A 20990-nucleotide genomic window follows, 5' to 3' on the forward strand; every position below is an offset into this window, starting at 1 on the left:
ACATCACCAGAAGCCATCTTAGAGCTGGTTGTATTTCTAGGCTAATTCTGCAATGGGGAAGTTGTGCCTCTGTTTACATCAAGATTTTGTCATCCTCGCCATGTGAGTTTGCTGCGTGCCACAAAGTGGAGCCATCCCAGCATCACCCTCATGGCTGCAAGGGTCAACCTGCTGTAATGGGACTGTGGCAAATGGCACTGCTGTGTGTGGAATAGCTATAATGCCTCTAAATTCCCTATAATTAATCAAATGGCAATTACCACCCTGGAAGTCTGACTTACATACAGCCTGTTGAGGTAATATGATTATGCTGAGATGGAGCAGTTAATGTACCTTCGCCTGAAAGAACTGGAATGAATTAATTTAACATTACACATGTATAAAACATTACTTTTTACAGTTGTGCTGAGCATTGATATATAATTCCATTATCATCTTTCTCCATGGTCTCGCACTTCCATATCCATAATTTAGCTGTATTTACATTCTGGTTAAGCATCGTCACGGCCATTGTTTTTCATCTCAGCAGCAATGGGAGCTTTGTTCTCTAATGGACGTATTCCTGTGACACCTGGACCTCAAGATAGCAACAAGTCAGAGATCCCTGTGTTCTGCAGCATCCAGGCAGGAAAGGGAGGAGGATTGCGTCCCTGACGCCTTCATCCTTCTCCCAACAAGACCCCAAAGGCTCTGCTCCACTGGCACATGCAGTAAAGCAGAGGGGCTGAAGCACAACAAGGAAAACAGCATGAACTCCCTGCATCCCTGATGTGTCTGCTGGAGGTGGTGTGCCTCTGGAACTGTTCTGGTAAAATTAAAAGTTACATCCTCATCAGAGTAATGGGACCAATGGAAGCCATGTTGACACGGGGTTGTTATGCCTGGCTAGGATGCCCTGGGCTGAATGCACGCATGCTGAGCACGGCTTCTACTTTCCATTACGCCCTAAGAAACAACGCAAGGCTGCAGTACTGCATTGCCTCACCAGCAAGCTGCCACCAGGAGGAGGTAAAAACAAAAGCAAAGAGGACTTGAAGGCCTGGTGATAGGATTCTTCTGAAAAACGTGCTTTGGTTGTGCTTAGAATGGAACAACTGGCCTCTTCCCCTTCACTGATCCTTCACCCTGCACATGGCTGGTGTTGGTGGTGTGTCTAGAACTGGCTGTGCAGGATGTGCCCTGAGCTGTGGGTCTCAGCAGCACAGCAGCCTGTCTTCTGCAGCTCAGCTGCGCGGGTGCAAGTTTGGAAATGGAATTTCATCTTTGCAGCCTTTGCATCATTTGTTGTACTTATCTGTCTCAAAGGGTGACTGCAGGTTCTTAAACAGAAACATCTGCCCTCAAACCAATATTCCCTATGAGCATTTTCAAGTTTTAAGAAAGCCTCTGTGTTTTCGCTTGCTGTTCCTGATCGCATCCCACCTCCCCGCATTCCTGGCTGCTGCTCCTGTGCCAGGAGGTGGCAGGGAGGTGACACGTCCACCCTGACCCCACAAGGAAAGCCTCCTGGGTCCGTGCTGCGTGGGGCTGTGAGCCCGGCTGTCCCGTGGCATTTTCTGCTGAAATGTCACTAGATGGAGCAATTGACAAAATATTCCATTTCTGCTGCCTTCAGCCCACGTGGCCCAGGGCTCCCAGCCTCAACGCCTTCCCCTGCAGCAAAAAATAATCTGTGCCGAGAGGCTCATTCCCCCAGATGTATTAAATACTGAATTCCACCGCCAGCATCCCACCTGCTGCTGGGCAGTTCCTGCGTGCTTAGCATGGAGCTGCAGTGATTCTGGGGGTGAGGCACTTCGGGATGCCTGTGCCTGGAACTCGGATTTTTGCCTTTCCCAGCACCCAGCTGCTGCCTGCGGAGGCCAGAGGAGCTGAGCCAAGGCACGCCTGCCAGCTGCCCTGTAATTGAATTAACAGCACCGAGGTCGGAGTGAGGTGCTCTGCTCTCACTGTGTCCCTTTTTGGGGCCGCCCCTCGCCCTGTGCCGCTGTGCTGGGAGGCAGGAGGAGAGCTGGAGGCCGCAGCACTGGGAATGAGCTCAGCTCTAACAGCAGCCAACTGCAACATCGACGGCAGCCTGGACAATGTTAGCAAAGTGCTGCGGTGATTTCAGCCCTTTCCTAAGATTTATGGTCTTGAGCCGATAGCCAGGAATTGTCTGCACCCTTACGGTGCAGATGAAGCCTGTGGCCGGGGAGCTTCCATTCCTCGCGTGTCTTGGGACCAGTATCACAGCAATGCAGGGTTCTTCGCCTCCCCAAATTTCTGAATGCCACCTCGCAACCCAAGCACAGCCCCGGTGCATTGGTCCCTGAGCCCTGCAGGAGCTTTGTTGTTCCACTGGCACCCCCCTCTGGGTGCCACCATCCCCCTGTGCATGGGGACCTGGGACTGATGACCCTGGTGTCCCCAGGACACCTCCTGGACTCACATGCATTGGGACGAAGGCAGTGCTGGAGGGCTTTCTGCAAGGGTCATCCATACGTGAGAAAAAAAGAGCAAATTGCTGATAGCCACCCACTTTTTCCAGTCCTACTGCAATCCTGAGGGCTGTGGAGCAGCATGGCTCCAAAGGCTATGGAGATGCTCCAGATGAGGCTGTTCGGGTCTTTGCTCCCCGAAGGAAGAGACATACTCTAAGTGCCCATAATGAGAGTGGAAAAATCCTAAGCAGTTGAACTCTCACCATTCTTTCCCTTTGTAGCTAATCAGCTCCTCACTGGTGAGCCTCAACGATTGTTAGATTAATTTCTTTTCTTGCTGTGAGTTAATTGTCTCCATTTGTACTGCTCAGAGTTCGTGCTGGGGATGTATTTTTGCTTGGCTATATTTAGTTTGATTTCCACCATGATATCAAAATAGAGAAACTTGGGCTCACTGGCTCTGGTGGTATTGAAACCCCACAGGTAATTTGCCACATGGGAGCTGCTCCGAGGGGCCCAGCACTGTTTGTATGAGTTTTGCCATATTTTCCATAGTACTTGGGCTGCTGCTGCTGCTCCGGGAGTATATCCCAGGCTGAGCAATCCCTGGGGGAGATGGTTTGAGGGGAAAGAAGGAACTCTGGGGCCAAGGAATGAAAACAAACATCCGGAGGCTGTGAGGACAGAAGCAGCTAAAAAGTGATTTAATGGAGCGTGTGTGTATGGGTGCAGTGTGCGAGGGGCTCTCTTCCAGGCTCTTCTGCTTTTGGAGGTCTGTCTGTCCATCCCTTTGGCCTGCCAAGGGTAGCAGGAACAACAACAAACACAGGTCAAAGTTTAACGTGGGTTTATTCGTATGTGGGGGAGGTAACTGTGTTGGGGGATGGGGTTAAAACAGGCAGGTGGGTGTTTTGCGGGGTGAGTGCTTCCACCTAAAGACATGGTGGAAGGAAAGCAAACAAAGCAGACACCAACACATCAGCTGAAAAAAAGAGATTTGCTCTTAGCAGGGGTGAGGATGTTGTGCTAAATCCCTGCCCATGCTCAGAGAGTGGGCTCTATGCAAACCAGTGGGCTTCGTTTTCCCATCAGCTCGAACTTAATTAGAAAAAATAAGAGCCATATGGTAATTCTGAGTCCAGGCAAAACAATGTCTGCTGTACTCAAATAATTTCCTACAGCATTAATTTTTAATTCTTACATCAGGCCTGCATGAGCAAACATAAATAGGATGTTATACTTTCTGTAATGCATCGGATTGTTGTGTTTGTTGTTTCCTATATGAACAATTGCTGCCTCCTACTACATCGGGGAGAGCTAATAATAAATATTAGGACACAAATTACAAGTTAAATGCAATACAGATAAGTGCCAGATTAAAAGGGCAGCCCCTGGCGAAGGCTGGAACAGCTCCTTCCGTTTGGCTGCTGTCCCACTGGGGCTGTGCAGCGAGGGTTAACAGAGGGCAGTGCAGAAACTTAACTCTGCAAAACAGAATTTGAGCCGTTTGTGGCAATGCGGGTACAGAAGTGGGTTAATGAGGGGAAATGACCCCAGCTGTGGTTGCCCTTCTCCCTCTCTGCCTTCTCCATGCTGGGTTCAGTCGCTGGGGCCGTGCTGGGCGCTGTGCAGCAGTGCAGCGATGTCCTCGTGGGCGCTCCTCTGGGCAATGGCCAGCGCTGTGTCTCCGTCCTGCAGGAGGGACAGGTGGTATTGATGTGAGCAGCACACAGCCTAGCCACGTTCATCAGGCCCAAAGCAGGCAGTCTGGCCTCAGTCAACTCAGCCGAACCATGCCGCGTGAAGTGCAGCTGGCTTCAGGCTGTGCAGGGCCTGAGCGCACCTCACCTTGTCCGTCAGCGCCAGCTGGCAGCCGGGCTGGGCCAGCAGCAGCCTGACCATGTTGGTGCTGCCCTGCCGGCAGGCCACCATCAGCGCCGTGCTGCCCTGCTCGTCCTGCAGGTTGACGTCGGCCTGGCAGGCCAGCAGGGCCCGCACCATGGCCTCCCGTTCGTGGCTCACCCCCAGCATCAGGGCCGTCTGCCCTCCCTGCAGAACACACAGCTCAGATCAGTCCTTTACAGCGTATCATCCTCCTGGGCTCTTCAGCACTAACTGCTGGCTGGTTGGATGAGGGCACTGCTATCTCGGGGACAGGTGTGTGAATCTACAACAGAATGGCTGCCCCAACCTCCCCTCCCTGGGCTGCAGATTTGAACTATTCAGCTCAGAAAAAGGATTTTGCAAAATGTTCAACCTTCCTTACAGTCCTTAGCTTTCACCCGGCTCTCACCTGGTGCTGCAGGGAGCTGTGGTGTGGGCACTCTGCAGTTCTGCTGGGGTTGCTCTTGTCATTTTTGGGAAGCAGCAACTCCCACCCACCGCCTGCCGTGGTGGAATTACATCCCCTGAGATATTCCCGGAGACATGAGGGGGATGTTATTCCCTCATTTTCACAGCCACAGTCCGAACTGGTGCTGCATTCGCTCTGATTTCACCAAACCCTCAATGAAGATCCCATCTCTTCTTCCAGCCCAGATTAGCCTTCACTAACAGGAATTTGGCCATTGCGGTTGCACACAGATGGACCAGAGGTTGGGTTTGGGAACGTTTTTGCCAAACGTACATCCCCATAGACAGGCTGCCCTTCACCCAACACACCTGAGCGGCTCGCACATTGACGTCCCCCTCCTTCAGCAGCCTCATCACCACAGCCATGTCTTCATCTGTCTCAGCAGCCGCCAGCGGGGTGAGCATCACGGCCGTGTAGCCCGCCTGGTTTGGCAGGTCTAGGCGGCAGACCCCTGGCAGAGGATGCAGAGGGACAAGCAGGATTCAGCCCAGCAAGGAGGGAGCCGAGGGAAGGAGAACAAAGAAGTGCGTGAGGAAGGGGAAGGTGGCTGTGGCTGAAAGGCCAGCAGTGCTGCCTTGCTGAGGGGAAGGATCTGACTGAGAAATGAGGAAACTCAGCGGGAGGTCCCATAGTTATACAGGACCGAGCCTTATCTGCATTAAATATCTATTAATTAATGGTCTTGTGAGCACGGCATTGAACAAGCTTTGGTACTATATGTTGCTTCATTATAGTTTCTGAGATCAACTCAATTAACTTTGATGACCATAATCAAATTATATCTCCCTAAAAGATATGGTATGATTTATGCCCTGGACAGCCCCCAGGCCTAGAGCTGTTTGTTTTACCTCCTAAAGCGAGAGAGCAGTGGAAAGGTGAAGATGGTCCCATTGTTGAGCACACCACCAAGTATCTCTACAGTTAATCGCTGAAGACACAGACACATTTCACAGCAAAAAGTGCTTTTTACTCTAGGAGTTCTTCCTCGTGCTGGTCTCAAGTGCTCTATTTGGTTTAATTTCAGCTTGAAGGGCCAGTTTCCAGCTACAAGGATCCCACTGGCAAACGCTCTTCAGAAGCACGCTGCTCCCGTGATCCGGGGCAGGGCAGGCTCCTGGGGCTGCCTGCAAGCAGCAGCAACAATAGCTGCATAGATGTGTATGATAATATGCCATTTTCCTAACATTTAGCAGATTGTCTTGCCCATGAAAAGAGGCCAAAGTGTTCCTATTCTTTCTGAAAATGCGTGCATTTTTCCCCTCAGTATAATCTCAGCTGAAAGTCCCTTTCTTTGTCACGTGAGCTGAAAGTTCAATAGTTTAAAATGCAATTTTCCTGTGGTGCTGTGGGGTTTTTTATGCTACCAGGGGTCTGAGCCTCCTTCACCAAGCCACAACGTGCCATTGGATGCTACAAGAAACTGTGGGAGCCACTGGCTGGGCTGAATAGCACATGCTCCATCCCAGGGGAACCCCTCATCCACAGTTACTCTGAGCCATTCCCAAAGCCCTGAACACTAATGAGCCTTAATGCCCTTGATGAGCCTCAGCTGAGACCCTCATGCATACTTATGGGCCTGCAGCTGACCTACATGGGAGGGTGCTGGTCTCTAGCTCAGCTGTGTCTCCTCAATAGACCTTAGCTCCACACCAGTCTACTGGATGTCAACCTACACGATTGCACGTTGGTTCCCAATCCTGTCTCTGACCCATCTTGCTTTGCTCCCAACTAGACTTCCTGGGAGGGCCTGGGCTCTCATTCACCATTTGCTACATCTGGGATCATTGATGGACCCCATGGCCTGGCTCTGCCCACCACGGCCCCGCTGGGAGAGCTGCACAAAACAACTTCCACACCCGTACCCAACAAAGCCATTGCTCAGCAGAGAGCTGCTGCTCCTACCTGTATCCAGCAGGAGTTTTGCAATTGTGAAATTGGAGTGGGAAACGCTGTAGTGAAGAGCCGTGTTGCCATTCCTGTCGGCCATGTTGACCACTGCCTCCAGCAGCTGCGGCTGGATGGTGCCCAGTGCCTGCAGATAGGCCGTGACCACCTCAGGGCTGGAGGACTTGCGACTCGACACCCGGAACCATTCCTGGCAGACGGTGCTGAGGACGTGCCGCTGTGAACACCAATGTCAGTGTTACCCCTGGGCTGCGGGTGAGCCTGGCACCCTGCCTGCCCTCCTATTGCATGCTGAATCCTCAGTGAGTACCTATCCCTAAGCCAAACTAGCTCTCAAAGGAATTCCTCTTACCCAAATAAAAGCAATGATACACATACAAACTGCTCTCCCATCTCATATCCACAGTAACCACTGGCCCTGCCATTGCTGTCCTCCAGCAGCCTCTGGAGCAGTTAGGCTGCAGTTGCTACCTTCCTCCATATAGAATGGACTGTTGGAAGAAGAGCTTTGGATGCTCTTCTTCTCCCCCTGATGTAGCAAAGCACCTCAGGGGAGCATCACCCTGAAAAAAATGCCAAACACCACTAAAGCTTAAAGCAGCCACTAGAGCTGATTAGTCACTTGGAGTCTCTCTGCAACTATTTTTGCACTGCCATTTCTCAGAGGGGATGAGCGCCTTTGCTTGATGTTCAGATGGAGAAAAATAGGAGAGAAAATGATGCACAGCATGGATTTGGAAGAGCAGTGCTAAGGTCCCTCTCCAGGAGAGCAGATGTGTTGTCATCCTGCAAACCTGCTGCTACCCCAACTCCTCGTCCTGCACGCTGGCTTCCTCCAGCCAGTATTCAGCTTGTGGTTTTGTATTGCTGTTCTAACTGAGTGGGAAAGGAATTTCTTGTGGTGATGTGAATGAGTAAGCAGAAAAAGCTTTCATCTCCTTTTTCCATCTTGTCCCATCTCCTTACCTAGCTGGCCATAGCATGGCAGGGCACAGCCTGCAGTGCAACATTAGGACAATCTTATCCATCAAAAGTAACAGAGAGTGTGTACTGCAGTTGGAATTTGATTGAAAAATATCTGTACCAGATGCTGGTCACTCGTGGTCCTTATTTCAGAGAGGTGCTGGCTGAGCAGCTGGCAGGCAGCGAGGAAATCTTCAGAGGGTTTGCATCTAAAGGGAAAATACTTTGTTAAGTCTATCATGAAGCAGAACTTGTAAGTGGCATTGAAGAAAGAGGGATAATGTGCAGTTTAGGTCAGAATATTTTAAATGCTTGTTTAAACGCTTAACTTCATGGATATAATTTGTCCCACTGACTTGAAACAGATTTTAGGTACACAGCCAAGCACCTTTCTAAGTTTTTAAGTCCAGAGACCCTGATCTGGAGGAACTTCATCTTTTATAAGAATCCCAAAGCTGGAAAAAGAATTTTTATCCCTGAATCTGCAAGGGACTTGACTTAAAAAGTTTACTTGAGGAGAGAGAAATGAGCTAATTCTCACCAAACATGACTCACTCCACCTTTTCCACGATCAATCCCCACTAGATTGTGGAATAACTACAAAAATATTTCGCTCTTTAAAGTCTTTTCCAGTGCTTATGGAAGCCAAGGACTGCCTTTCCTCTGAGCACACAAAGCGCTGTCCCCAACCCCGTGGGGGTGACCGAACACAGCACCGTATGTCCTGTGGGTTCAGAAACGTTATGGGAAACACAACTGCTACTTGGCTTTCTGGTTACCTGTCAGCCTTGCGCTGAGTGCAAGGTGCTGCTTCTGCCCCAGGTTCCTGCAGGTCATCGTCTTTTTGTGTCTCCTGCAAAGAGGTCCCAAATGAAGCTCCCTCGCTTCCACCTCCACCTTGCTCTTTTGTGGGCTCCAGACCACCAGCTCCTCTCTCTGTGTCACTCTCTGCGTCCCCATCTGACGGGCTGTCTTCACAACTTGTGTCTTCACTTGAAGTTGATTCATAGCTATTTGGGGATACCATATGTTATTCACTCCTTCCCCACCAACAAACGCAAGGCTTGGCCAAGACTCATTGAAGACACCTGCTGACTCCAATGGGCCTTGAATGAAGCCCGGAGTGATTTGCAAGTTACAAATGTACAGCCAGACCTAGGGTTAGTCTTTTTTGGCTTCCTCAACCAGCAGGAGCATGATAGAAGCAATCAATTAGCAGCATGGAAGGTTACTTCAGGGACTACGTGGACTCTGTGGCAAGGTAAGACAGGCAGTATGCCAACAAAAACATGCGTGCAGCTCCAATGGACTTGAGTCCACCATTCAAGCAGCCCTGCTAGAGAGACCTCTTGTGGTTGTCTGAAAGCATTCATATCAAAAGTATCTTCTGTGAGAATGCATTCAGCTGTGACGAACCTAAAACAATTCTGACATTAGCCAGGACTCCTCTGCTTGCTACGCACTGTGCCATTTCAGTGGCTGTTAGGAGAAGCGCTACTCAACAGGAGCAAGTAAAGCCAAGAGCAGTAGCTGCAGAGCTGGAAACTGGTGGAGAAGCATAGATGAGCAGAAACCAGCATTCAAACTTGCACACTGAGCTTCACGCAGGGAAAGCAAAATGCCTTCTGCCCTCTCCAGTACCAAGTATTCCTTGGTAGGACAGGGGCACATGCTGCTCTTAGAAACACATGTAAAGCACATGTTGCTGCAGCCAGTTAGCTTAAAAGCCAAACTGAATTAGCTACTAGATACACAGGGAATGGTTATCAAAGCACAACTGACATAGGGGTCTCCCTCCCACCTCGGTAAGTCCTCATTTATAGAAATGGCCTTTTCTCTGTTCCTGGCCCAATTTTTGTTGGCCGTTGCAGAGGCAACTTAGTGGCAGCGCACCCACCAGCCAGAGCTGGCCTCCTTCAAACCCCACACAGTTAGCGTGAATCCTTCCACAGACCCAGCTGGGATCTGGAGGAAGAAGCCCCAGGAGTTTGGTGTGCACAGAGTATCAGTCCCCAGGGATGTCCCTCACTGCCCTGAAAGCACCAGCATCCTGGGCCTGTCTGCAGGGTTACTACAGTGCTGGGTTAAAGAAGGGAGGAAAGAGGCTCCATTTCAAATGGCCTTTTAATTAAAAGGTTTTGAGAGGAAAAGAGGAGAAAAAGAATTTCTTCAGCAATACAGAGGGCATTACACATTAAAGACAGTTTGATTTTTGTAACGGATGCTTACCCACCATTTACCCCAACAAACTGAAGATTCTTTTTGGTCCCATTGCCTCCTGCATGGGAGCCATAACCTTTCTTTTTCATGATAGATTTAAGACTTGTGGTTGGTGAGGTTTCTAGCAAAATACAAAATAATAGATTAATTAAGCAGATGTGCCATAATTATCAGTGATCATTCCCAACTTGTAGCAACAAACTAGAAATCATAACTGTAAGCATCTTTTTACTTCATCTTAAAGGATTCTTTATGCCTTGCAAAAATGCTGATGCACCCAGCCACAGTCTGAACCTGCCCTGCTACCTTTACCATATAGGTCTCAAACATCTTCAAGTGGCTGTGAATACAAAACATACAGCTGGGAATTACAAATGTGCTCTGTGAATATAAGCAGGCTTTACTCTTGTAATAATGTTATAATGTTTTATCTTTTTTTTTCAGTACTAACATTACAACCTCTCCTATATTACTACACAGATAAATCTTCCCATCAGAGTTTGAATAGCCTCTCTACGTATTGCGTGTAACGGGTCACTTATCTATTTGCAAAGTCCTTCTGACAGTGAACAGGGATTTGGTTTTAGATTCTAGTATCAGATATGGAGGTTGGTGGCCCTGCATGCAGCAGGAGGGTTGGAGCTTGATGATTCTTTCGGTCCCTTCCAACCCAAGCCATTCTATGACTCTATGATTCTCAGCACCATATAATTATTCTAGCTGAACAGCTGTGTGACTAGGGACAGGTCTGTTCCAGCCTAGCTGCTTGGTCAGCTTGAATTGGTTTTGGTTCTGCTGAACTTTATGCTAATTTACCCCAGATGAACATCTGATCCCTGTGTTCTTTCAAATTAAGACATCCAATTGAGAGGAATAGCAAGCGAGGTTATTATTTGATGGAATAGCCACAAGTATGTCCAGTTTTGGATATGATCTTGTGTATAACTGAGTCACAGCTTTATTAGCTCTTACACAAGTTTTATTTAATTTTATTTTAAGATTGTATAGCTTATGATGTGTAGAGATCTGCCTTTCTCAAAGACATATTCTGAGGAGGGGCTATTCCCAATCTCTCTGATACTAGCACCCCACTGAGCTCCACCACACTGCACCTGTCCAATACTCCATCAGTTGGCAAGAGATTCGGTCGGACATGTTGAAACCTATGCCAATGTTATTTACCCAACTGCTGATAGTGCGTGTTTGAATTCTCCTTATCTGCCGGCCTCTGCGAAGAGTAGGCAGACAGCAATGAATTTAAGGAATTAACTAATTGGTTCTGGATGGAGCTGAGCTTAGAGGCCGGCTGTTTGATAGCACTCGCCAGCTCAGGGTAGCCGTGCTCCAAACACATCCACTGCTCCTGCAGCAGCTCTTGGATTTTCTTTACGTATTGGCCTATGGGGTCAACAGCAGGGAAATCTTTGGGGTCAGGGAGACCTTCCTCTCCCATCCCATCTTCAGTTTTGTCTTCACCAAAGCCTGCCTCGTTTTTGCCTGCACTTGAGCCAGTTCTTTTTGTTCGATAACTTTCCGCAGCCACCGCATGAGCAGCGAGACTCTGGGTGTCACAGCTATTCCTTTGGTTTTGGTTGTCGTCACTGAGCTGCTCGTTGATCTTCAGCTCGGTGAAGCCCGGGGCATGAAGGCCAGGCTCCAGGCCAGCTTCAGTCTCTGAGAGCTTGGCAAAGTGTCCATCTCCACCACCACGGGTGCCAACATCAGCCCATCCCTGAGCACTCAGCTCCGCTGCCAGCAAGTTTCCACTGTCTGCTCTGCGGATGCCACATCCTATGGATTTAGTGGAAAGTGGGATATTTACATTGATGCCCTTATCGTGGACTTGCTTGGAGCCATTCACATACGAGAGTTCAGTGTTCACTGCTGCATCGTTGTACTGCAGCATGCTGCCACGCCGCATGGAAGACACCGCGTCCTCTCGCGTGTTCTCCTGGCACAACTGCTCCTCCAGCTGGGCTTTGGAGCTGGCCAGTAACTGAATGCTTTTCTCCTTTTCCTTGATTTTATGATCCTGCTGCTTCAGCACTGCTCTGATCTGCTCCAGCTCTTCTTTCTTCCTGTCCAGCTGCTCCTCCAGCGCAGCGATGTGCTGCTTCAATGCAGCAATCCCACCGGACTCTCCTGCATCTCCTCCCCGTTCCTCCTTCTCTTGGGCACGGGCACACCTGTCCTTACTTTCCTTCAGCACATTCACAGCAATTTCACTTACGCTTCCCCCTGCTTTCCCATGGCTTGTGCTTTCATCTGCAAGCGGGAGGGTACCTGGTGAGACTGAGACCAGGGTGCTCCCATTGGTGGCATCGCTGGCATCACCCTCCTCACCCCGGCTCTCCACCACCACCTGTAGCTGAACGGCAGAGTGCTGGCCCTGCCACAGGGGCTGCGCCCTCTCCTTGGGGACGTCCCGCACAAGGCTACCTTTCCCTGGCTGCAAGGCCAACTCTGCCCCAGGACTCAACATGGGAGATGGCAGCGAGGCGATGCCATCAGGTGAACGTGGCATGGGACGAAATGTGCTTTCCGGGCAGCTCCCATTGTCACTGGGCCGGAGGGGACATGGCACACAGCCATCGCCGGCCGGGGCCCGGCCAGGTGGCAGTGCTGCCGGCAGGCTGGATGCCCGCAGCAGCTGCGGCCGCCCCCTGAGCTCATCCTCACAGTGCAGCAGCTCAGCGTGCCGTCGCGTCTCGGCCAGGAGAGCCTTCCTGCGGTAACTGGGCTCCTCGCCGGGCAGCGGGGCCCGCGATATCTCCTCTGCCCCCAGGGACGCCTTGCGCTGTGCACGGTACGTGGCAGCTGGCCAGCCAGGCCCAGCAGAGGCTGCGTAGCCATGGGAGCCGTTCTCGGGCAGGCTAAAGTTTCGGGGCAGAGTGCTGAATTTGGGCTGCTTGGCTTTGCGGTGGATGTGGACCCTCCTGATGGTGTTCCCTTTCTCTATGTCGTCCACGTACTTGAGGAAGTCCAGGTCCAGGTGGAAGCCGTACGGTGTTTCCAAGGAGTAGGGGAGGCTGCGGGGCTGCTCCCCATCCCCATTGGGCAGGGGTGGCTGGCCAGCTGCTGAAACAACCACAGGGAAAGGAAAAAAGACAGAATGTTGGTAGATCAAAAGCAAACAGAAAAATGAAATAGAGGTTTAGAGCAGGAGGGAAATGTTACCACTTCTTTCATCCGGCCCATTCATTTCCGACCTCAACCCATCCTTGGCCACAGTTCTAGGGGCAAACCCTAGGCACAGCAGCCTAATGACCTGCTAATTTAATGAAGACTGGCTCCTTGCCCTACAGGCCACCACAAGACCAGGGGTGTGCTTCCTCACCATAATGCTCATGGAGATGCTGCACCTCCAAGTTCAGACCTGATTCTCCAGAGGTGAATTGCAGAAGCGCTGCACTGAGGAAGCCCAAAATTGCCTGAGATCATGAGAATGATAAAGGGAAAACACCCTGCTGAGAAGCCAGTTGTGAAGGCAGAGCCAGGAGCAGAGCAGGAGCAGGTCTGCCAGTGATGGGAGGGTAAATCTGTGCATGGCTCCAAGAACTGCACAGAGGCTTTGCTGTGGTTTAGGTAACGCACAAATGATGCAATTTGGTCTCCTTGTTCTAGAAGAACATATCTATAGAAAATAGTTAATTTACTGTTTTTCTGGTAAGGAAATGACTTCAGGGCTTATATGGTTTTCTTTTTTTTTTCAAGAAATAAATGAGCAAAGAACCATCCATACCATCTGTCTTCTCCATGGTGTGCTCTGCTCAGGCTGTCAGTGTCCCATCCTCTGACACACTGGGGCAGATGAGCCAGATCACTCTTGGAAAAAAATAAACAAATATTTTTAATTTAAAAATACCCCATGATCTGAACCGAGTCCATCTGAAAGGCTCCCACAGGACCCCCTCACTTCCCACATTCTGCAGCCTTGCTGGGCTGCTCAGCGCTTCTAGGCGTGCTGGAATCAGTGGCTCCTTTGTCAGCAGGAACAGCCAGCTCCCAGGTAGCTCGTTCTCATGGAACATCTCAGCACTACAGCTGGGTTTGGCTGCAAAAGTGGGGTTTTCTGTTAAGATTTTCCTTCAAGTATCTGATGTGGTTCCTGGCCACATCTGACAGCAGCTCAAAGTCTTATCTTCCAAGGTGATCCCTGAGCTACAACAGGTTTTCAAGGCAGGCACACGCAGCACGGTCTGTACCAAGCCTGCCCAGCTGCTGGGAAGGACATTGGGACTCTTCATTTCAGAATCCTGCTCACATTCACCTAATGGATCAAACTGTCAGGGTCTGACTTCATTGGCTGCTTTTAATATTTTGCCTTCATAAGGGCTTTAGCACTTGGCTGAACTTCCAGAGCTCCCCATCCAGAGCTGCAGCCCACCTTTGCCCCTCGCTTCGCCCAACACCATTCTTATCTAACAGTGGTCATGCTGCTCTTCCTGTTTTCAGTTCTGCAGCTTCTCCCAGCAGAACTGTCCCAGAGACTACTTGCTCATTCTCAGGCTCAGAAGCAGCTCTGCTCCCTGCTCTTCTCTGCTCTGCGTCTTCTAAATTCTCTTTCTTATTTTTGACTTTTGTATCTCAGCTTTCTTCATATGGAAATGGCAAGATAAATGGATCCACAGTACAGATAAGGATACATGGAATAGAGAAGTGCTGCTGCTTTTCCCTTCTAGAAGCACTGAAATGACTATTTAACTGCAACATTTTTTAATTACGTATTAACTACAACAAAGACCAGAGGGAAAACACAGTCACATCCTGCTGTATTGTTACCAAGGGATGAATGCTTTGAGGGATCAAAACCTTTCGAAGAAACAATTAGTTTCTTCATTAGGGCAAACAAGTTCATTGCCAGTTTATACCCAGCTTGTAGGGCCACCACTGCAGAGAACATTGGTGCTCCCAACACCTCTGGACTGGCACCTCCTCCAGCTCAGCCCGCTGCAGTACCTCGGCCAAATTAACCACACTTTCACTACAGAAGGCAATTCTGTTTCCTTTTGCCAACAAACAGCATGTGCCAAAATGAACACTAACCTCTCCTTCAAATGTTTTTTTTATTTTCCAATTACAGCCAATTATAGAGCAATTATGAATCCCAGCTACAGTCCGACCAGTTACATTTCACTCTTCTAAGTCATTTATTTAGAGGGAGGGGAAAAAAGAAAGCCAGGCAATAAGATGTTTTTAATATCTAGATAATTACACCTAATTGGTTCGTTTATGAGCTGGCTGGGTCCCAACTCTGCAGTCCAAACTGATGCTGTCACTTTTCCCTTTCGACCAACCTACTCCAAAATTGCCTCGTGCACAGCAGTGTCCTCAAGCACGGTGATGTCCTCACGCACGGTGATGGCCTCGTGCACAGTCCCTGCCCTCACCTCCCAGCTCTGAGAACCCCTGCTCAAGGCTTGAGGGAGGACAGCACTTTCTGGTAAGTCTCTGTCCTGCAGCCCCCACTGTGCTGAGCTGGGCTGGGTTTTGTATGTCCTGCCCCTTCCCATGTTGCATAACCCAAAGGACACCAGCATTAACACATGCTGCAGTGCTGAATTTTAGCTTTTAGGGGAGGATCAGTCCAGGTCTGAGCAGCATTTCTGTTCACAAGTCAGCCATAAATATATATACAGAAAGGTAAACCGGGGAAGCAAATAAGCAGGAAGGCAGCAGCACAGACCGAAGGCACCTAATTGCCTGCCCCTCAGTGTCCAGTGCTGCCTTATAGCCATGCCTGGTACTGTTTCTTTAACCCTTCCCTCTCTTCCCCTGTTTCTTGCTGCTCCCTCCCTCACTCGCCTCAGCAGCAGAGCCAAGAGCAACAAATTTTCAAAGCAAATAACCGAGAGATAGAAGACACGGCTTTCTTTCCCTGCAAGCATCTTGCTGGTGACTTTGAATTAACAGCATTTAACCCTGTGACAGCACCCAAGCAGATAACTCACCCCGCGGAGCAGCGCAGTAACGCAATCTCATTAGCTACAACACCACATCTTTTTCAGCTCTGTCATTTTCCTCCTGCACTGCAGCAACACGCTGGCACCTCATTGCAGAAGGACAACCAACATCAGGACAGCAGCTGTCCCACTACTTCTCATACCTCCTGCAGAGCTCAGGATCCCTCCCAGTCCCCAGCCTGCTGCTGGGACATTGGTCAGCACCCCAGCGACCTTGCTGGAAAAGCAAACACAAGTTTATGATAAGGAGCACGAAAGAGGGATTCATTTTCCAGCAAACCAAAGCATCGATCTCCTGTGACCTTCCCGAGGACAGCCCGAGCCTGCTGCATGCAATGAGCCACTCTTCACAGCAGGTCTCTCTTTTTCACAAAAACACCTAGTGCTGCTCTGGGGCTGTCCCCCCTATCAGAAACATTATTTAAGAGACGGTCAATGATTAACACCACAGTTCCTATTATACCTGGTGCTGCTCGCTGTGTCCCGGCTGGCTTCCTGCACGTTGCACCTCGCGGGCTGAGCACATCCATCAGCTTCTGTGCCTGGCGCCTGGCGGGGACACACCAGCAGCTGCCTCAATTAAGAGGCAGCATCCTCATTAGCAGCCGCAGAAGGTCTCTGCATTAAGGATGAATCCTTCTGCAGCCCTGCAGGGCCGAGGATGGGGACAGGATAGGGACAGCCCAGTGCTGCCAGACACCCCAGTGACCCCAGCCCAATGACCTTGGAATTCAAGCCTGGGAGCTCCCATATGCTTGCACTCACAGCCGGGGCTCTGCAGGGTTGTGCAGAATTGCTGACACCCCCAGGCTTGCAACAGGAAACAACCCTCAGCCTCAGCACTGAACTTTCCAAAACTTGGCATTTCCCAAGGCAAAATGCCCACACCCTCACACAGCCCACGTCTGGGGATGGGCTTTCAGCAAGGACCCAGGGCACGGAGTGGGGCCAGCACTGCTCCTTACCAACAGCACAATCCCGATGATTGTGTCAGTCGGGAAGAAACACATGGAGCCACTTAATGTCTGCAAAACAGCGCTGCAGGCATTCCGTCAGGCTCATTTTGCTTACACGACTGGGATTTTAGCAGATGCGGCTTCAAGAAAAAGCAGAAGGGTTTTGCCTCTGCAGGAAGCAGGCAGCCTGGAAACGGGCAGAAGCGGAAGCAGCGCTCCTGTGAGTGCTCCCCAAGGCCGGGGTCACCGCGTGCTTGAACAGCGAGGGATGAGCTCTGCTGTCCTGCAGCATGGCTCTGCTCTCCCCACAGCTCCTGTGGTCAGGGCTCTGAGCAACCTACAGAGCTTGTTCACTGCTCACTTTAACTCTTTTGGGTCAGATTTTCATATTTTAGCTACTCTTGCACATCTTTTATGAGCATATTTTTTGGGGTTTGTTGATTGTTCTCTATATGGAGCAGCATGATGCAAAACCCGATATGTTTCTGTACGGCACTGATTTTAAAGTGAGCCTCAAGGAATTCTTTCCTTCTTCCCATAGGAAAGACCTCGCAGGAAGCTTTTACTTGGAGTATTTCCTTATTGCAGTTACACACATCAGACCTACAGCCCGGGCCAGATGGAGTCCTCATGGGACTGCAGGTCTTCAGTTCTGCATTCCAGTGTAGTCAATGAATGAATGGAGTCGAAACACATCAACTGGGTTGGTGCACCATGGAATCACAGGATCACCGGGGTTGGAAAAGCCCTCTGAGCTCCCCAAGCCCAACCCTAGTCCACCCCCATCATGCCTACTGCCCATGTCCCTCAGTGTCACATCCGCACACCACCCAGGGATAGTGACTCAATCACTCCCCTATTCAATGCCTGACCACTCTTGATGAATCTAAGACAGCAAAGGTGCAATGCACGAGGTGGGTGCCCAGACCTGGATCTTTGTGTACTGCATCCCACTGAGCAGGAGGAGGGCACATATTTCCCGCAGCTGATGGCCCCAGGTGGTCCTGCCAGAGTGCTGCACACTGGGGACACAGTCAGCTCATACCCTGTGCCATGGAGGACAGAAGTCCTGGCTGAGAGCTGCTTGCTGTCACACAAAGGCTGCCCCCACAGATGATGGGAACCAGATGGTGCCAAGCAGCTCCAAGCCACCGCCTTGTCCTTCCCAATCCCTGGCAGTTCTACCTCACAGAAAGAATCCCATCCCCTCCTCAGTGCTGGTGGGGCTGATGGGCACAAAACAGCACAGAAGAGCAGGAGCCCTGTGCTCGTCCTCAGCATGCCCGGTACCCAAAGGGTTACGGCAGCGTTCCATCCAGCGGTCTGCAGACTTGCACAACACCCGCGCTCGAACACATGAACACAGCCTTTTGGGAACAGTTGTTGTTGGGCTTTTCAACGTGTTTTCACTGCAAAGGAAGAAAACCAGTGAGCTGCACTGGAAGGAGCTTCCTTCCAGGAGGAGAAAAAGATGTTTGAAAACTTCTCGGTCCTGAGATTTGGCTGCTGATCCTAGAAACCTCCATGTCCCGAAGCAGCAGTGCTGCAAAAATATCACGGCCAGGGTCTGATCCAGGAGCCTCTCCAGGCATCCCGTCAGACAGCGGATACCGATTTTATTAAAGCTGCTTATTGCTGTTTAATAAATGCAATGAGCTCCCTGCCAGCGTGTCCATTAGGGACAGTTCAGGACGAGACGGGGAGGTATCGGATGTCCAAGCTGTGCCTCTTTTATGGCTCACCGGCACGGGAAAATGCTCACATTCATCCCTTGCATTGATAACCTCTGTTGAGCTGACCTTCAGCTCATTCCAGCTACAGTCCTAAAAAACCTCGGGTGATGCTCATGATTTTATCACATTCCTTGAAACCTGTGATGTTTTCCCTGAAGTCTCCTTTCCCAGAGCCAGGTGATCCAAACGTCAATTGAAACCATGAATCCAAAGCACTCCAATGTCAGAAAGCAGACAGAGGTCAGAAGCGCCTCTCTTCTGGCATTCTAATCACTCTGATTCTATTGTGGAGCCAGGAGTTGGACTCAATGATCCTTTCCAACTCGGGGTATTCTATGATTCTATGATTTACTCTTTTTGCTTCAATGCCTTTGTTTTGGAGGCTTCTGGCCCCGTTCAAGCTGCTGCTTTCCATCTTCTCACCCTAGGGCAAGCCAAGACCATCCATGTGGTCAAAAAGCTGGTAGCAATTTTAGGACAGCAGGGCTGCCCTCAGCATGGCCTGGGTTTGGTGCACCCTTGGCTTATTTTCCATGCATGTGCCTAAGCTTAGACACAAGCCAGGCTGGAAAAATCCTTGGTTCCTAATGAAAACCAAACAGCGGGGTCCTTTGGGTATTTTGGAAGCTGGGTGTGGAGGTGACCCACCCAGCCCAGGTTTTGGAAGAGGCATTCCTGCCTCACCCTTCATCAGCCACTTGCTGTGCAGAACTCAGTGCTGGGGTGGGGGAAAGGATGGAGGAGAGTAAGAAGGGATCTTGTGCAAAAAGTGCCTGCTCAGGGATGTAACCCAGAGTCTGTGGGACTGGAAAAACCCACAGCAACATACAAAGCTTCCTAACCTCATCAGCTTTGAGGGGGCAGGGGCATGGATGTGCCATCTCCCACCCTTCTCAGTGCCACCTCCCTGCAGGCAGCAGCCAACGAGGGCTCCCCACATTTTCTTACCAAGCCCCCACTGCACAATGCCACTCTCCGAGGCTCACACCCAGCAGAGGAACAGGCTGAAGTTACAGATTTAAAACAAACTAATCCAAAGGACTGGAGCCACTCTGTTTCACATTACTGACTCCACCAACCCATTCATTTTGGCAGTATATTATCATAATAACCACAATAACTCCGTCCGGCTTCATTTTCATGTGAAACCTCAGATGCGTAGGACTCGCAGCCTCCAGAATCATCAATTCCACCGAGGCCTAAAATAAATATGGGCTAAGAAGGAGCTCTCTGCATCTGGTTTCTCCCCACGGCTTTGTCACAGAGACGGCTGCATGTGAAAGCTGGAGCTGAGTTTTCTCGCTCCCGCGCCCCAGCCAGGGTCACCGATTTCCTGGGACTGGACAAAACCCAAATCTTGTGGGACAAAATCTTCATCACACAAGTCCCATTACATGCACCAGGTTGGGAGAGTGGGATACTATGGGATCCGTACAGTCTGTACCAGAGAGCCCTGCTTCCCCCCAGCACTGGGATCCGTCACTGCTGTTCACAAGTAATTTGGGAATTCTCAAACTGGGAAAGGAGGGGGCCCATGTAAGCACAGCACCAGGATCCCGTACTTTCATATTCCAGTTTTGGGGTGATTTTGACAAAGCTGCCGCTTCATCACTCCTCAATCACAAAAAAAGAAACACTTCTTGAGGTACCATGTCCCATGGCTCACAGTCATGCCTCCAGAAATGAGATGAATGAGACCACCCCACTCAGGACAGTCCTAGGGAAGGGGACCGTTGCGCCCACGGCAGCCACCTTCCCACCTTGAGCCTACTGCATTGCACTGGAAGTCATTGACCAGCTTTCTGCCATCACCCAATGCCTCCCCCACATACTTGGGACACAGACCTCAGTGTTCTGACCATGCTGTGGCACCACAGCATTCAGTCTGAGCAAGCCGCAAATCATAGAACCATACTGTCATTAAGGTTGGAAGAGACATCCAAGACCATCAAGTCCAACCCCAGCCCACCTCCACCATGCCCACTGATCGTATCCCTCACTGCCACATCCCCACGGCCCAGGAGCACCTCCAGGGATGGTAACTTCACCACCTCCCTGCTCAGCTTGTGCCAGTTCATTACTACGCTTTTGGAGAAAAACATTTCTCCCCATTTCCAATCTGAAGCTCCATCAGTGCAACATGAGGCCATCACTTCTCGTCCTATAGCTGTTACTTGGGAGCAGAGATGGACCCCACCTCGCTACACCCTCCTTTCAGGGAGTTGAAGGGAGCGCTCAATTCTGTCTGTATGGGATACTGCACCCACGGGCCCTGCGAGACGCGTGGATCGGGGGTAAGGGAGAGCGAGCTCGGGCAGGGCACTCTGAGCGACGGCGAGGAGAGTTTCTGTGGGAATGGGGAGAGGCCGCCGTTCTGGCTGGGTTGAGGCTCGCAAAACCGCAGCGGGGTGGCTGGGGAGGGCTGTGCCGCCCGCAGCTCCGCTCTCATGCAATGACGCTCGGGGTCCCGCCTG

The 20990-nt window shown here is 50.6% G+C and overlaps 1 protein-coding gene across 3 annotated transcripts; it reads right to left on the reverse strand.

The window, feature by feature from the left end:
- Window positions 1-3253: 3253 nt before the first annotated feature.
- Window positions 3254-16581, reverse strand: KANK4 (KN motif and ankyrin repeat domains 4). Of its 3 annotated transcripts, none has more exons than XM_010716053.3 (10): window positions 16291-16581; window positions 13607-13689; window positions 11047-12942; window positions 9874-9985; window positions 8424-8654; window positions 7766-7853; window positions 6679-6898; window positions 5085-5227; window positions 4272-4472; window positions 3254-4115 (listed from the first exon to the last, which is right to left on the reverse strand). In XM_010716053.3, the coding sequence occupies exons 2-10, from the start codon at window positions 13620-13622 to the stop codon at window positions 4023-4025; spliced, it is 3000 nt and encodes a 999-aa protein (XP_010714355.1). In that variant the 5' UTR covers window positions 13623-13689; window positions 16291-16581; the 3' UTR covers window positions 3254-4022. The 3 variants fall into 3 exon arrangements, with proteins under 3 accessions (XP_010714355.1, XP_010714356.1, XP_010714354.1); XM_010716054.2 differs by lacking the exon at window positions 16291-16581 and adding an exon at window positions 15816-15964 and having other exon boundaries at window positions 11047-12939; XM_010716052.2 differs by lacking the exon at window positions 16291-16581 and adding an exon at window positions 15816-15964.
- Window positions 16582-20990: the final 4409 nt, after the last annotated feature.

The sequence above is a fragment of the Meleagris gallopavo genome, chromosome 10 (assembly GCF_000146605.3).
Source record: "Meleagris gallopavo isolate NT-WF06-2002-E0010 breed Aviagen turkey brand Nicholas breeding stock chromosome 10, Turkey_5.1, whole genome shotgun sequence".
NCBI lineage: Eukaryota > Metazoa > Chordata > Aves > Galliformes > Phasianidae > Meleagris > Meleagris gallopavo.

Excerpts from the sequence above, each read along its gene's own strand:
- KANK4 (XM_010716053.3), bottom strand. Across the intron at positions 7,854-8,423 it reads ACTCAGCGCAAGGCTGACAG|ATGCAAACCCTCTGAAGATT; the intron begins GTAACCAGAAAG and ends TTTTCCCTTTAG. Across the intron at positions 6,899-7,765 it reads CCACGAGTGACCAGCATCTG|CGGCACGTCCTCAGCACCGT; the intron begins GTACAGATATTT and ends TGGTGTTCACAG.